At 33.6% G+C, this 16,838-nt stretch overlaps 1 protein-coding gene and 1 long non-coding RNA gene across 2 annotated transcripts; both read left to right on the forward strand.

The window, feature by feature from the left end:
- Positions 1-3,248: 3,248 nt before the first annotated feature.
- Positions 3,249-4,539, forward strand: LOC120275291. Its single transcript, XR_005541092.1, has 2 exons — positions 3,249-3,443; positions 3,528-4,539. It is a non-coding gene; the product is annotated as an uncharacterized LOC120275291 (long non-coding RNA).
- Positions 4,540-6,043: 1,504 nt separating this feature from the next.
- LOC120276309 (mitochondrial pyruvate carrier 4-like) lies at positions 6,044-11,536 on the forward strand. Its single transcript, XM_039283029.1, has 6 exons — positions 6,044-6,283; positions 9,485-9,581; positions 10,219-10,317; positions 10,450-10,502; positions 10,804-10,877; positions 11,249-11,536. Exons 2-6 carry the CDS (start codon positions 9,527-9,529, stop codon positions 11,292-11,294), a joined length of 327 nt encoding a protein of 108 aa, XP_039138963.1. The 5' UTR covers positions 6,044-6,283; positions 9,485-9,526; the 3' UTR covers positions 11,295-11,536.
- Positions 11,537-16,838: the final 5,302 nt, after the last annotated feature.

Consider the following 16,838-nt stretch of genomic DNA (forward strand, 5'->3'; position numbering starts at 1 on the left):
AAGTCGACCTCTAAACAAACCCATGGGCTAACATCACTCATCTACGCCCCTTAAGGGTAGATAGAACTAAGGGTTCTTAGAACCCTAACTATACTGACAAAGGGTTGATTTTAAATTTTTGTCAAAACAGAGAATATCAAGGGATTCAAGCCCCTTGTTACTCCTACTCACATCTAAAGCTAGTGGTGTCAAACGGGCCGGGTCGGCCCGGCCCCTAAGACGATTTGGGCGTGCCCGCCCGTGCATGATACTACAGAATGTGCTGGCCGGGCAAGGCCTGCAACCGGCCGGGCCGCACCAGGGGTTTTAGTGGCTCGTGGGCCGGCCCGCACGCTGCCCGGGCTCGGGCCGTGCCCGTGCACGCTGGTCGGGCTTGGCATGTGACCTAGCTCGGCCCGTGCCAGCCCAAGCACGCGGGCAGGCCTGGCACGCGGCCCGGCCCGCAACGGTCCATTTTTTTATTTTTATTTTTTTTTAATTTTTTCTTTTATGAGTATTAAAAATTTAAAACTTTGAATTTATTTTTTCTTTTTGCTTTGATAAAAAGACATCTTTACCCATCCCAACAACTATCTAACGGCTAGTTTTATGGGTAATTTAGTCTTTTTGGTGCAAATGATAATTTTGCCCTTTACAACAACTATAAATGGCTAGTTTATGAGGGCATTTTTGGAATAAAAATATTTTAAAAAATTATAAATACCCCTAAATTCAAACTAAAATTTCCACACCAAACTCTCTCATCTCTCAATCTAATTCTCTCTTGGCTTCTAAGTGCAAATTCCAAGCTTCAAGTTTGCAAATCCAAGTTTCAAGTTCTTCATCAAGCATTTCAATTGCACTCAAAAAGAAAAATCGGCACCAAAAAGGCAAAAAAATTGACTTTCTAAATTATTTGTTAAAAGCAATTGAGGTAATCCGTTGTTTTTTTAATTTTTTTATTTTTTTTCATAATGGCCGGTTCTTCTCCCAACTTTCCCTCCGATAATTCTCCGCTTTGGTTTTTACGAAAATACCCCTGCTCAATTCTCCGGATGATGATGTTGAGCATGTTATTGAGACCCCAAATATTGGGCCATCAAGTAACAATCCTCAAAGCTCTAGAAAATGAACTTCCGGAGTTTGCCAATTTTATGATATTGTTGATTTTCCGAACAAAGGCACTTGGGCGGTTTGTAAAAAATGTAAAAAAGATTTTTCTTGCCAAACTTCCGAGGGGGACGGGGCATTTAAAAAGACATGCCGACAAGCATGCCGAAAGCCACACGATCCCACCCAAATGCAAATTAGTTTTACCGATTCGAGCATGGGAAATTTTATTTTTTTAATAATGAAAATGCAAGAAAAAGAAGTTGCAAAAATTTATTGTTCAAAATGAGCAACCTTTTTATCTTGCCGAAAATCCCGCTTTTATAAAAATGCTTATTCGAGGTTTTAATCCTAATTTTAAATCGGTTTCAAGAAATACTATGAGAAAATATTGTCTTATTATTTATGATGATTATAAACAAAAATTAATTTCCAAATTATCTTCTTCTTCTTTTAAAATTTCTCTTACTTCGGATATTTGGTCTTCTCAATTTCGAACAAATTATCTTTGTGTTACCGCTCACTATATTGATAATAATTGGGTTTTGCAAAAGCGTATTTTAAGTTTTTTTGAATTAGAACACCGCCATACCGCAAGTGTTATTGCAAGTTATATAACTCGGGCTATTAATGAGTATAATATTTCGAGTTCTATATTTTCAATTTCTTTGGATAATGCTTCGGCAAATAACAATGCGGTCGATATTTTAAAAATGAATTTAATGCCTTTTTTTTCCGGGGCTTTTTTTTATGTGCGTTGTGCATGCCATGTTTTGAATTTATGTGTTAAAGATGGTTTAAAAATAATTGAGCCCCATATTAAAAAAGTTCAAAATTCTATTTTGTATGTTTGAAATGGTTCAACCCGAAGACATGATTTTCAAGCTTATTGTTCGGAAAGGGGGAGAAAATGTAAAAGATATATCATTGATGTTGAGCATAGGTGGAATTCAACATATGAAATGTTGGAGTGTGCTTATAATGATAGAGATATTATTTCTATGTTTGTTAATGAGAGATTTCCCGAAGATCATGTCACTAATTATGATTAGGAAGTTAGCCATTTAATTAAGGATTTTTTGGAAATTTTTTATGCTTCAACTAATATTTTGTCCGGTGTTTATTATTCCACTTCATCTATTATTGTCAACCAAATATTTTTTATTAGTGAGGTTTTTGCAAAATATAGAGGAAAAATTTAAAAAATATTTTGGAAAAATCGAACCACTTCCTATTTTAGCTATGTTTCTTGACCCCCGTTTTAAAATTGATGGCACTTTTTGTATAATTGATTCTTATGATAATAATATGGGTCTTGATCATTCTTTTTTGAAAGAAAATTATTGTTCTTTATTTTATGACATGTATAATGAATATCATAGAAAATATGGTGATAGAAGGACTTTCAATATGCCTCAATCTATTGAAAGTTCCTCTTCAAGTACCAAAAATAGATCCGCCACTTATGTTGTAAATATAATTAAAAAAAAATTTTCCACGGGTGCTTCTTCTTCTTCTTCTTCTTCTAATACTAGTACTTCTTCTACGTCTCATGAAATAAATCATTATTTAAATAATAATATTAATAATTTCTTTACATCGGAAGAAATGGATAAGTTTGATATTTTGGCATGGTGGAAACAACAGGCGCATAGTTATCCTGTACTTGCCGCCATGGCTCGTGATCTGTTAACTCCACTGATGTCTATAGTAGCATCAGAGTCTTGTTTTAGTGCAGGAAAAAGAGTATTGGATGATAGGAGGAGTAGAATGAATAATCAAACAGTTTAAATGTGCATATGTCTGAAGGATTGGCTAGATGCTGAAGACAGATTGCAAGGGCAAATAGAACAATTCACCCCTGATGACGGCGGAGAAGGCATATACACTGACGTAGAAGAAATAAATTGATGAGCCTTAAACTTGCAAGATGCCAAGATTATTCCTTTTTATTGTTTCAAATGTTCAAATAATTAAAAAAAAATATATAAGTATTTTGAGTTTACTTCAAAATTCAAATGATATTAAATTAATTGTTATTTTTGCAATTTTTAATTTTTTAGACTTTTATTTAAATATAAAATATATAGTTAACTAATTTAACACTTTAAGTTCAAGTATTTAAACATCAAATATCTAATATCTTTCTCATTTCTCATTTGAGTCATTTCTCATCAGGGTTAGGCGGTTAGCTTGGTCCTTGCCGCCGCCGCGAGGGATACGGGATACCTCTCCTTCGCCGCCGACGAGCTCCCCGTCCTCTCCGGCAAGACTCCATTGCAAGCCTTTGAAGCCTTCTTCGCAAGCTTCCGCGATTCCTTCTCCGATCTCTTCGGTTCCATCATGTCATCACGGTATTCGATCCATAAGTTTTTAGGTTTCTAGTTTTGCTTCTTCTTCTCGATCACTTCCAATCTGATCGGTTTCTTGGATTTCAGGATTTCAGGATTTCAGGATGTGATGATGACCGGACGGAGAGCTCCTGTACCCATCGATCCTGGCGAAGGATACTAGATCGAAGACAGCCAGCTCGTGTCCAAGGTGTTCGACGTTTTGCCTGCGAGAATCTCCCATAATTGAAACTCTGGCGAATGAGCTAATCCAAAGGGGCTTTGCTGCCTTTCACATCAGTCAAACACATCAGTTTTGGCTTGTCTTGGTGTGCAACGGGGACATGTTCGGGTTGAACACTTTGGCCTGAAGGTGACAAAATTCATTAGTGCGCATGAGTCCAGCATTGCCTGCTTGACCTTGACAATGGATGGTCTTCTTCTTGCAACTGTAAGTGTGAAGGAGACTTTAATTAGGATATTTAACACTATGGATGGAACCCGTCTCAAGAGGTAATGCTTGTGATCTCAATTGAAATGACTTGTCTCAAAGAGAAGCTGTTTTCTCTGTGCATTTTGATGGTAGAATTTTAAATTGTTTTTCTGTAGATATTAACAGAGTTGGTGATATCCCGTGAGCATGTTTGTTTCCTGAAAATGAATATCAGGTTCTCAGTTATGTGCTGTCTTGTCTTCTTACATAATGTAATGAATAGTTATGTTATAGGTGCGTAGAGGAGTGGACAAAGCTGAAATCTATAGCATTTCATGGTTGTTAATGGTGATTGAGGGTTTGAAGAGGAAGAGGATGAGAGTGAGGATGAAGGAGTTGGTGATGACTGATGAGAATGAAGAGCCAGAGCTCCATTGTTGCTGCTGTTTTTTCTTCTTGTTGTTGTTGGCATGACTTTTCTTTGATTTATTTAGAGTTCATCCCCATGGTTTTTTCTTCTTCTTGTTGCCTTATGTATGAATTTTGTTTAATCCATCGCGTTGGACCGTTTGTATTGATTTTACTCAATTTTGTGTCCTTAGATTTGTATTAATAAATCTCATGCTCTCTTGATTCTGTAAACTCTTCATCTTTATGAGACATTGAGACCCAAGTTCTTTTTTTTAATGTGATTTTCTTCCTTTTTAATTTTCTTTTGCTTGTATAGTTCTTCACTTCTTCTTTACTGAAAATTGAAAATGGTTCTTGGGTTATTTGAATATTTGTGTTGAATCTGTTGATTGAAGTCATTGAAATTAAACTAAGGATTTAGTCATTTAGGAAATCTGGAAATGGAGAAGGATTTGATTTCAAAGATAAATAGATAATGATAATATAGTTTTTCAATTATAGTAAAATTTAATTTAATTTATATTGTTAGATAATGTTTGTTATATTTTCAATTTTTTTTAAAATTTTTCTTTTTTTTAGATATATTTTTATTTTTAATATTTTATATTAAAAAATACTAACGGGCCGGCACGGCACGAGCCCGGCCAAAGTGGGCCGTTTCTCGTGCTGGGCCGACCCTCCACCATTTGCGGGCCGTGCCGGCCCGGACACGCACAGTTCCCGGGCTACCATGGGCCCGGGCCGTGCCGGCCCATTTGACACCCCTATCTAAAGCTAAGATCCTCAAAAATTTTCTCGATTTAATTTGCTGTTAACATGATAATCCTAATTCTACATATAAAACTAGTGTCGCAGCTGCAACAAAGTCATGACTGCCAACGTTTATCGGGAACCGATAATCAATTTATTACTAACTGGCAGACTATTTTTGCCAACAGAACAGAACAACAGCCAGTGGCGGAACCAGAAACAAATTAAAAGGGGTGCTTATATAAAAAATTATAAATTTTTTTTTTGAAGTTGTTTCAATTCAAAAAATATAATTAGATTAGTTGAACGACATATTTATGGTAGTTTGGCCGATCCAATTGTCACATAAAAAAACAATACATTTATAATTTTTTATACAAGACAAAATATAAAATTAAGGGGCCAAACAATAATTTTTTATAAATATTTTTTAAAGAGGATCATTCTTCTATGGATGTCCATAGATAAAAAAAAATCTATAGATGTTCATTATAAACAATTGGATCTCGATCTAACGGTTAACATTGATGAACAGTAGTTACTACAGTAATTAGTGTTTATCTATGTCGTCTGTTGGATCATGATCTAACGGCTGATAATTGGACATCCATAGATTTCTTATCTATGGATGTCCATAGAAAATGTATTGTTATATATATATATATATTATATCCTAACTAATAAAAATCACGGATTTAACTGATAAATATTTGTAATTTTTTTTATTTTTTATTCTATATAAACTAATTTGTAATAAATGAAAGCTAAACATTATCTTTTTGGAAAAAAAATTCTTTTATATTATATAAACCAATTTATAAAACATCTAAATAATAAATATTAATTTTGTTCCAAACACAAAATGAAAATAAAAATTCAATGAATTATTTATATACATATATATAGAGAAAGAAAGAATGAATGAGAAGAGAGAGGGGGTGCTTCCAATTTCCTGCTCCTCCCTAAGTCCCTCTAATATACATATAAACATGTATATAATATTGATTAGTTGGGGCCAAGGGGGTGCTCAAGCACCCCCTTGACCCCCCCCTCCATCCGCCCCAGCAGCTGCAGCAACAATTTAATAACAAGACAATACAGCAGCTAAAGCTTTACAGGTTATATCCACAACCCGTTAGCCATTAAAATCCACTACCCGTTAAACCAACAACCCTTCATTTATGTTCCTCCAAACACAAGGTTATCCGTTCTCCAGTGCTTGGGTTCTTCCTCCGGCCCCGCTGCTCCGATCCGATATCCCCATCAAGTGGTAATCCTCGATTCATGCCTTTGATTTCAGCTTCTTGCCCTTGTCTTGCATCTCATTCTTTGCTAGATTTCTTGGGCCAATTAGTGAGAATAAAACCCTATTTTTGATAATCACCACAATCCTCATCCCTGATGTAAGTAAACGATAATTGCACGATTATATGGTGACTTGTAGTTTCAGTGACTAGAATTTAATAAACAATCTGGTCCTTTTCTCTTGTAATGAAACCAGTGATTGAATAGCTTTTAGTTCTTGGTATTCTTTGTGATGGCTGTTATTGTTTCTTGGCTCTTCCTGGAATTGAATTATATGACCAGAACTTATTAATGACTTTGTGCATCCGATATTATAAGCATCCTGAGGAATTATGTAGTAATTAATTTTTTTACTTGCCACCCGGCCTGCGAAATTTGAGGAAGATCATTTCTTGACTGCCAACAGAATTTTAATTGGACAAAATTTACAGGGGTCTTTAATGTTCTGAAAATGTGAGAATTCTAACTTATAAAAATATCTGATTTCTATCTGAAGTTTAGGAGCTATGTGAATCCCATTCCAGATGTTAGCATGTATGTTATAAATTTGTGATTAACTTTCTTCTTTCTGCCCTTTGTTTGTTATCACACTGTAATATACTGAGCTCATATTTGGGATTTCTTTATGCTAATGTTCAACAGAGATCTTTACATTTGGATTTCTTTTTTCCTCCACTGTGAAGCAACCACCTGACATTCATATGTTCCTTGGAATTTTCTGTGGTTATATGATGTACAAATTAATTGATAGTTCATATCGCTGTTCTTATTTTGTCAATCTGTTTTATACTTTTATTAGAATATATTGAGATGATGCAACTGAGGTGGTTAGAGTTGATTTACATCCAATGATGTATATGAAGTACACCACCAAATGTCTTACGCCTATGTTTATAAAGCCATAACAACTGAACATGTTCTAGAAAGTGGCTTAACTTACGGTTTTTGAGGTGTATCTTTGCTAGGTAAATCACCACAAACAACTATAATTTCAATCAAACTGTCACTGCCCAAAAATTTAAATAAAGGACTATCAAAACAGTAAAATCACCCCTAAAAGATAAAAATGGATTCTAGAAAGAATATTAGAGATAGATCTAACCTCCAGAGTGAGCGAGATAAAAATGTGTCATTAATTATTTCCATATTACATTGTATACTATTATGTTTTTCACAATGTTTCAGTTAATTTTATAAAATCATCTAATTGGTAATATTGTGTTGATTGATTTATTTGAAAGGTCATGTGTTTTCATGTTCTCAATCTCATATTGCTGATTTTCACATGTAATTGGATATTTTCTTTAATTTGCTTAAATGTAAATCTAATTTGTTGTATCCTCTAAAGATTGACTGGCTCTTTATTAAAGATAATTGTATCTTCTCAATATCATGTTGCTTTTAGCTTTATCATTTACATATGCATCAGAACTTGTCTAGCCTAGGAAAAGATTCAGAAGCAAGCCATGCTAGGCTCAAGAAGGATCTCTAGGAACTCTAAACAAAAGATGGTTGCCTTATCTGCAAAAAGCATGGGATCTAGTTGGTTTGCTGTGATTGGGATAGGATAGGATCAAGGATGTGATGCTTAACTCTATTCTTTTATAAACTATGCTTCTTCAATTTAGGAGTGATACTGAGTGCCTGGTTCAGTTATCATGCCATCTGTATTCTCACCTTGGTTTGACCAACTTGTAGGGTGGCTTTTTTCCGTTCAGTTTTATTGTTATCTTTAATTATTCTGTTATTGTTTTGTGTTCAACATTCTTGTATTATCTCTTTGTATGAATTTTATCCTCCTAGGGTGAATGGATACCTTCCTACGTCATCTAGGCGTGATGAAAATGTATCTAATTTCAGGATCTTTTTAGCTTTGCAAGACAATGCAATTATTTTTCAGGAACTAACTGTTTTTGATGCAAGAGTCAATTGCTAAAATTGGTGATATGAGATCAGTGGAAGTGAAGCATCGTATAAGAGAAATTTTTGTTCTATAATTAAATAAACAGATAAATTAGAATTCAAGCATTTTGTATTTACATCATGTATGATGGCAAAAAATAGTTTGTATAAACTGTTTAATTTTAAATTCTAATATAATTTTTGTTATGTATCATTATGCTTAATATTTCATGAAGTACATGAAAATACACTTGAAAAATTTTAGGCAATGAAAACCCCAAACAGTAAACAAACTCCTGTGAGATCTCCTTTCTTCATTTTTCATACCGCTCTTTGAAATCGTTAGTGTGCAAATACCTCTTTATGTTAATGAAATGTAAGGAATGTTAAGAATGCCAAGAGAACATTCTAACATTCTTTGCTATATAGACTTTTGCATAAAATGACCCTCTTTGTAGAGTTACACCTAAAGAAACTTGATGTGCATTTAAATCAAATTCAGATGGCTATGGTCAATTTTGAAGAATATCTTTTAGATCAAAATTTTTCAATAGTTATAGGAGAAAACTAATTTAAAAGTGTCTATATAAAGGAAAGTTGAGTACATCATCCCCTTAAATGCAACCAATACAATTTTTCCCCTTAGTGATTTCAATGTTCCACATTCATATGATCTTAAATTTATGAAGCAAATAGGGTTTAAAAAAAAACGTAATGTTTTCACATTTCTGTTATGGCACAGCAAGTCTAATTAAATTTAGCATGGTAAATGACATTAAGGAGGTATTTGGACATTGAATGTGAATTTGGTGATATATCTGTAATTATAGAGAAAACAAATAGTTAAAAACAAATATGAAAGATTTTAGTTAGGTATATGAGATGAAAACCTGATTGGCCATGGTCTCAAAAAACTATCAAAGCATACCTCCTCGCAGCAATCTTCTCTCATCCTTTCTCAATTGTGCATCAATTTCATTTGGGGAACCTTTGGGCTTGTCAGATCTATCCATTTTCCTAGTCTTAGAAAATCATGATTTTTATCATTAGAACTATTTCATTACGAGTGTTTTCAGTGGTTGGAATTATCTGGTAGAATAGAATGTAATTCTAGGAATCTATAAGCAGCGAAGTTGTAATTCTTCTGTTTCTGAACCATTTTGCTTTCCCTGCAGGCTCTTTGTTGTTTTTTCCTTTTGTTTCCCTTCTTCTCTTTTAGTGTAATGTGTTATTTCAAATCATCTTTGATTTTGTTTTTTGCTAGAAGATACTAGGAGAAGCTTACCCAAGCAAAAGGAAGATTCTGATGGCAGCATCAAAGATCCAGGCGTTTTGGAATCATCCTGCTGGCCCTAAAACCAGTTTGTACCATTTTCTGTCCAATGTTATTTATCTGCATCTTGAGTGGAACCAGTGTCCTCAAAACCATTTATTATTGTTGTCTTATCATATTGCCCAACAAAGGGACACAAGTTACTTGTGGCATATGACCTTGAGATCTGGTGTTTTGCAATTACTGACTACATACTGCATTATTATATTCACTTGAGATGCTTAGATCATTGACTCTATACCTTGATAAATCCGCAAGAGTGTATCATGTGCATATTTTCGCATGACTTATCAAATATGCAGTCCTTTTGTACTTCTTTCTTCGTAGTTTATGCAGTCATAATTTAGGTTGATGTCATCTAGATCATTTACGTTTTGTGGCTTGCCATTGAATGGTTGCAAATTTATTTTCTTCTTGGCTTGTGTGTGGTTTTAATATGGAGTTCTAAAATTTCGATTAAGGCTGCCACCAATATTAATTCAGGAACTAAGCAAGTGAATGCGATCAATAAAATTGACTGAACAAGCACATCGATTTCAGATTTATCATTCTAGACGAATTTAATTAAAAATCTTGGTCAATTGGTCTGATTCCAATTGTTTCTTCTATGTGCATATTTACTAATTTTTTTTATATCACCAAATTTAACTTGCCAATTTCTTCAGTCCATTTTTGGGCCCCAACTTTCAAATGGGGCATTAGCATTGCAAATGTTGCTGATTTCACCAAGCCACCTGAGAAGCTATCCTATCCGCAGCAAATTGGTATGTGATTTCTGATACAAAATTTTTCTGTCAGTTTCAGCATCCCTAGCAGGATGAGTTCTTGTTGGTCTTCATTTATTCTCCAGATGAATGCTCAAACCAGATTCTTCAATTTTGTTTGATGATATTCAGCTGTGACTTTCACTGGACTTATTTGGTCTCGCTATAGCACAGTAATTACACCTGTAAGTCCTTTCTGTATTTTAGTAATTGTTGATGTATTTTATTGATTTTTTTGGCTGTCCTAGTGAATTCTAAAGCAGCATGTTGAGCATTACATTAAATTTTCTGTGGGACTATATATATTCTTGGAATATTGGTAACCTGTTTCACATGCAAATAGGTTTCTCTTTCTCGTTAAGTTATTGGCCTTCAGTTGATAGGTCCATTGTTAGTTTGGGATATAGAGGCCATGACCATTTTCATGTCTTATAAAAAAATCGTAGACAACTAATGATATGCTTGCTTATCTTTTTCGTAATGCAGAAAAACTGGAACCTGTTCAGTGTTAATGTTGCAATGGCGGGAACCGGCTTATATCAACTTTACCGGAAAGTTAGGTATACCAGATTTTCATTGTGTTGGTGCCATAATGCTATGTTATTATAAAATTGAACCAAAAAATCATTTGGAACTGATAATACCTACCTGTTCTTTTCTAATTATAGATGGCTACTTTACTTTCAATATACTGATTATGTCAATTAATGGATTTACTTTTGACGGAAGAGATTCCAATGAATTGAATATTGCTTTCTCACTTTTTTCATAAAGAATTTTGAATGAGAAATCATGTTTGTCATATGTTTTGATTTTACTTTGACCTAGCCAATTTGTTTCTTTAGTTAATACAGTGAATGCTATTTTTTGACTTGATTAATTCATGATGTTCGACTTCTGTAATTTTTCATCTTAATAATTTTTTTTTTAGCCATGATTACTCTTCTGAAGCACAAGAATTACCTGCAAATGAATGAGAACAAAATGCTTCAAGATTCTGCAAGTCTCCAATGCTTAAATCAAAGTCTGAATATCTGACAGTCAAAAATCAATTGCTTGGGGACTTACAGGAATGCTCCAAGTTCTTCATTCGTGATATTCAGTCTGTTTTCTTGGTCCTATTGTATTTCTGAAGTATACCAATCAAACATGAAGATAATTATGTTGTGGTCTTCAAAAGAAGGAAATAAAATTCTTTTTCTATTTTCTTTTTTATATATATTGCAGTGTAGGATCTTGGTAAAATCTGCAGAGACCTTTCATTTCTGATGCATCTGAGTTGGTCTTTTAGCTTTAAATTATTATTATGAATGAATTACAATGTAGCATGTTTACAGCTTATTATGTTCATGATGGCATAAGATCAAAGTTTTTTGTTCTCTGCATCAGAAAATTAGAAGGAGATGAGGCTGTGAAAATGATGGTGCAAATTAATATTTCGATCAAGAGGTAAATGCAAATGGTTTGGATATGAAAATTTATTCACTCAAATTCTAAAACTCTTTCAAAGAAGGATTGGGAAAATGGAAATTCCAATCGTACTCAAAACATGGTTGTTTGTGTACGAAAAGATCTTTTTATGTATTATATTCCAATGTATAATATTCCAGTTATATTCAATTTGACATTCAATATGGGTTTGAAAAAGAGAGATATGCTTAGTAATCATATTCCTATATGAATCAATGATTGACATGAGACTAAAACAAGAACTTTGTTTTTTCTTCAATAAAAGAGAGAAGAAAATATATGCATGACTAAATTCAAAATTCAAAGAAAAAGGAGAGGATTCAAATTGTGTAATTGAAAATCAGTAAACCATGAAGAGAAACTTCCTCATTCCACCAAAGCTCATTGATGTACTGACAAGTCCATGAAAAGTGGCAAAATTGCAAAAATGCAAGCTATCACAACTATAAGCTTTCATGTACGATGACAAGTCTATGGAGCGGGAGTCATATTTTAGATGGAAGCTTCAGTGACAAATTGCTTCTATGAAGATTCAAACTCTTATTCGAAGGGGATCTGTCAAAACGAACACTCTTGATGAAAATTTTGATGTAATGCATGCCTATAGCAACCACGAAATACATCAAATTATAATGTACACTCAACTTGACTAATTTGAATTCAGCATATTCATCATATCTTTGTAAAGTTGGGTACACTCTACTGAAGTGATGTGTATTGAACTATACTTTTTATCACTAGTTTAACTTGTTTTGTTTCCCTTGTAAACTTATTTTGGCGTGAAGTCCTAGCTTTTTTGGGAAAGAGGAGCGGGGCGAACCCACTAAAGACCCAGGGATGTGCACAGCGCTCGGTGGAATAAATGGGGATGGGGCTCACCACGTGCACTGGAACCACCCATACACAACCACTATTCACAACTCCCAAAAATGTGCCATCAGCCGAGAATCGAACTCTCACCACTCGGTGAAAGCTCTATTGGTGACCCGTGTACCAATAGACCCAACGGTTTGGCTGAATTGAGAACAAGCTCACATGGGTTGTTTTTTCTTTTTCTAGTCTCAGGCATGATAGAGTACAAACTTCTCTTCAAGCTTAACAAAAAAAAAAGGCAAGGATACTCAAATTTTTGTGGAAAACCTATAGTCAGAAAAATCACATAAGTTATATCAAATAGAACTTGCTCCCAAAATCTAATATTTATAGTTAGAAAAAACAAGGATACTCCCAAACTCATTCTCATACAAAAACACATAGCGATACTTGGCTTTATTGAAGAAAACAAGAGTGAAACAATAAAAAAATCAAGTTCAAGACTCGCTCGAAGCAATAGTAATAACAAGTCGGCAGTTGTGGGTTTGGGCTCACAGCCTGAACCCCTCGTTTTTGGATAAAAGTACACGGGTTAAACGATTAATTCCCAACTCGTACGCATATCCCTGATGTATATACCGCTTGTCACTTTTGTTAAAAAAAAAATCATTCCCATGTAAATGTCTTCAATTGCGACTCCAGTGACCATGTTATTAGGAGAAAAACTTGATAAAAGCAAAATGGTTTTTTGAGAAAGATATTTACTGACAAACATGATTTGAATTTTATTTTTCAATTAAAAGAAATTTTTTTGAAAACTTCTTTTACGCTCAATTTTAAAAATAATTCTTATAGAATGTGTGTAAATTATTATTATTATTATTATAAAATATAATAAAAAAAGCTATAATGTTTATAATTTTTTTTTTTAAAAATATAAAAAATAAAGAAAAAAATGATACAAAATTTTAAAACATATCACCAGATAAAAAGGATAAAAAATTAAAAATAAATAAATAAAGGGATAAAAATAAAAAATAAAAAAGGATAAGGATGAAAAAAAATTTGAAATACAAAATGGATATTCAAAAAAAAAAGGGGAAAAGATTGAGGATTGCCGATCAATTTTCAGGAGATGAGCAGAATGTGTAAAAAAAATGAAGAAAGAAAAAAGAAGGGAAGAAAAAAAAAAAGAAACAGAAAGAGGTCTGGGAGAAGACGACAAAAGGGAGAAACCAACAAAAGGGAGATTGAGGAGGACAAGAGCGATCAGAAGAAAGTAGATGAAATTAAGAGGAAAAGTGACCGAAGTTTACTAGTCTGCAGAGAAAAATAGGTACATATTTGTATAAAGGAAATTTGTATATGATCATGAACGACCCTTTACCTTAGGTATGAGAGGGCACCGGGACAAGTCAATGTGGTTTGATCAAGAGGTGCCAAGACAGGCTAATGCGCATGGGTGCATAAGTGCTCGGACTCGGCAGCTAGCATGGGTGATTGGCCTTGGATAACCAACACTTAGCCGATTTTAGCATGGATGGCAGACATGTATGAGGCGGGCCAGTGTTTGGCTGTGACTGAGAGACTAAGGCAGGTGGTTGCCCCATGAGCGAGAGGCTGATGTGTGACTGAGTTGGCACACGCATGATTGAGGCTGGATGCACACATGGGCCAGATGCTACTGAGACACGTTCGGGAGGATGAATAGTGACACATGGGGCATTGTAGCTCAGAGATAAGGGTTGGAACAATGCTCGGTATGGTAGCAAGGGGGCTTTTGTGCTTCGTTTGATAAGACAAATGACTTTTTGCTGGTACTAGGATCACCTGTTGCCTTTGCATTACTCTTGGGTTTGTCAGACTTGGCCTAGCTAATGTAAGGCTTCTGCTGAAACCTTCTTCCAGCCTTCTTCTCAACTAGCTTCTTCTCTATTGGTCTTGAATTTGGCTCCTCATCCTCTATCCCGAGCAAAGCTCTTAAATCTACTAATGCCTTAGCCGTAATGATCACGGATTCAAGATCTTTGGCTCCATGCCTCCGAATTTTGATTTGTGCCCAATGTTGCAAGCCCATGAGGAAGTTGAATAACTTATCCTTTTTCGACATATCTCAGATGTCTAACATCAAAGATGAAAACTCTTTGACATAATCCCAAACCATACCCGTGTGTAGTAGCTTCTTTTTTTAACTCATCCCATGAGCTAATGGTGTGTTCCCTAGCAAGAATTGTTCCCACAATTCTTTTTTAACTCATCCCATGAGCTAATGGTGGTTCGTCTTGCTTGGACATCATCATAATGAGTAACAAAGGATGGGTATGTGGTCTTTTTCATTTTTTCTTCCCAAATTGGCATTGCTTGCTCTTTACATCATGTCCTTTGTATTAATATTTATTTATCAAACTTAACAACTTTATTTATTTGTCTAACCTTTCAAACCCATTTTGGTCTCTGGTTAATTCTTATTTGGTAAAAGTTTTTTTTTTCAAATTTTTTTAATTCAATGATATTTCCATTTGTTGGTCTTTCTTTCGTATTGAATAATATCTTATTTTGTTCATTTTTCTTGTGATAAATTTGAATTACACATTTAGTAAAAGTCATTTTATGTTTGTACATGTGTTGTTAGTTACCAGTGTAGTAATCAAACCAAGAATATATGTTCGTAAAGAATATATCAATATTAATAAGAGAAAATTGTTTGCATAACATTTATAAAAATTGTATTTTTTACAAAATAGTACTTATGTTTTTGTCAACAAATATTTCTATATATTAATTATTGGTTTATAAATTTGAAAAATATAAATTGATTTCTAAACTATTTTTCCTTATATTAAAGGAATGCAGAAGGGTGAAAAATAAGTTATTTTTTTGTAAGTTATTTTGTTATAAGTTTTTCTTTTTCTATTCTATTTTCTTAAAATGAAATACCAAGTACTACAATTATTTTATTGTAGGTATGATTGAGTTGATTTTTAGCAAAAACCAAAAGGAATCTTGAGTCGGAAACCATCACTATCGGCCAAATCTTTATTCTCCCTAGTTTTAGAGTAAGTTTTCATTTTTCTTTTATGTGTTTCTTTATATTTTTTGTATTAGTTTTCTTTTCATTGATCCTTTTTTGCTTTAAGAATGTGTGATCATTATATTCTTGTCTATCTTAGGATGGGTGAATAATATTGCAGTGATTTTACTGAAAAAATTCCTCAAGATATAGTTGAAGAAATCGTTGTATATATAGTGTCAACATCTTGTAAATCCCTTAGTGATCTCCAAATTCGGGGTCGATGGTAATTTCATTCATTCAAAGAATTAAAAAAAATAATTATTTCTTTCAATAATATTGAAATGAGGGTTTTTAGTTGCGAGAGATTTTATGAAGTATCTAAAAGTCGGAGAGTTGGTCAGTTGATGTGAATAGAGAATTTTTGGTACCTTGGCATGGAAGAGTACGTATATTACTTTTCTTCAGAATTGTGCATCGAGTGGAAATCTAGAAGTTGGTTTGAAACTTGGCTTGGTGAGAAATTTATGATTTTAATATTTTTTTAATTTTAGATAAGTCATACTATTAATATTGGAAACTAATTTTTGAAATTGTTTTGCACGTAGAAGCTATAAAGTTGAAAATGGATTCAAACATCCAATATCTACATAATGCAGCTTTTAAAAGTTATTTTCCTACAAGATAATCAGCGGGGATTATTTTGTATAAAAATCAGATGACGGGTACTTTTGGTATGACAATGTTGAGTTTAGTTGCTAATGGAAAAGTTGATAATGTTTCAAAAGCAATAGAGAGCAAATGATCATGTAATCATATAATAAAGAATTGCTAATATTTCATAGCAAAATTTTTTAGAGAGATTTTATGGAGTATAGAAGGTAAATGGATAGAAAAGAGGCATGGGAGTGTGACAAACAGTTATGTGGGTGAAAGACCAATGATGTAATTTACAATAAATAATTATGTATGGATTAGTGAGAGAGTTTTGCAGTCAAGTTTTGTAAGTTTTGTAGTGTTTATATATTTTTTTATTGTAGTTTTCTGTGTGTGTAATCTGGTGTTGCATGGGTACTTTTCTTGAATGAGTGTGATATGTAATAAAGTATTGAAGCAAGAATTTGTTTAAGTTTCCATTAACGAAACAAAAGGAGGACCTCTTAATTGTGTTATCCAAAAACCTAGCAACTAAATAGCCTGTTTCATACCCCAAACATGTGCATACTAT

Source organism: Dioscorea cayenensis, chromosome 14 (genome assembly GCF_009730915.1).
Source record: "Dioscorea cayenensis subsp. rotundata cultivar TDr96_F1 chromosome 14, TDr96_F1_v2_PseudoChromosome.rev07_lg8_w22 25.fasta, whole genome shotgun sequence".
NCBI lineage: Eukaryota > Viridiplantae > Streptophyta > Magnoliopsida > Dioscoreales > Dioscoreaceae > Dioscorea > Dioscorea cayenensis.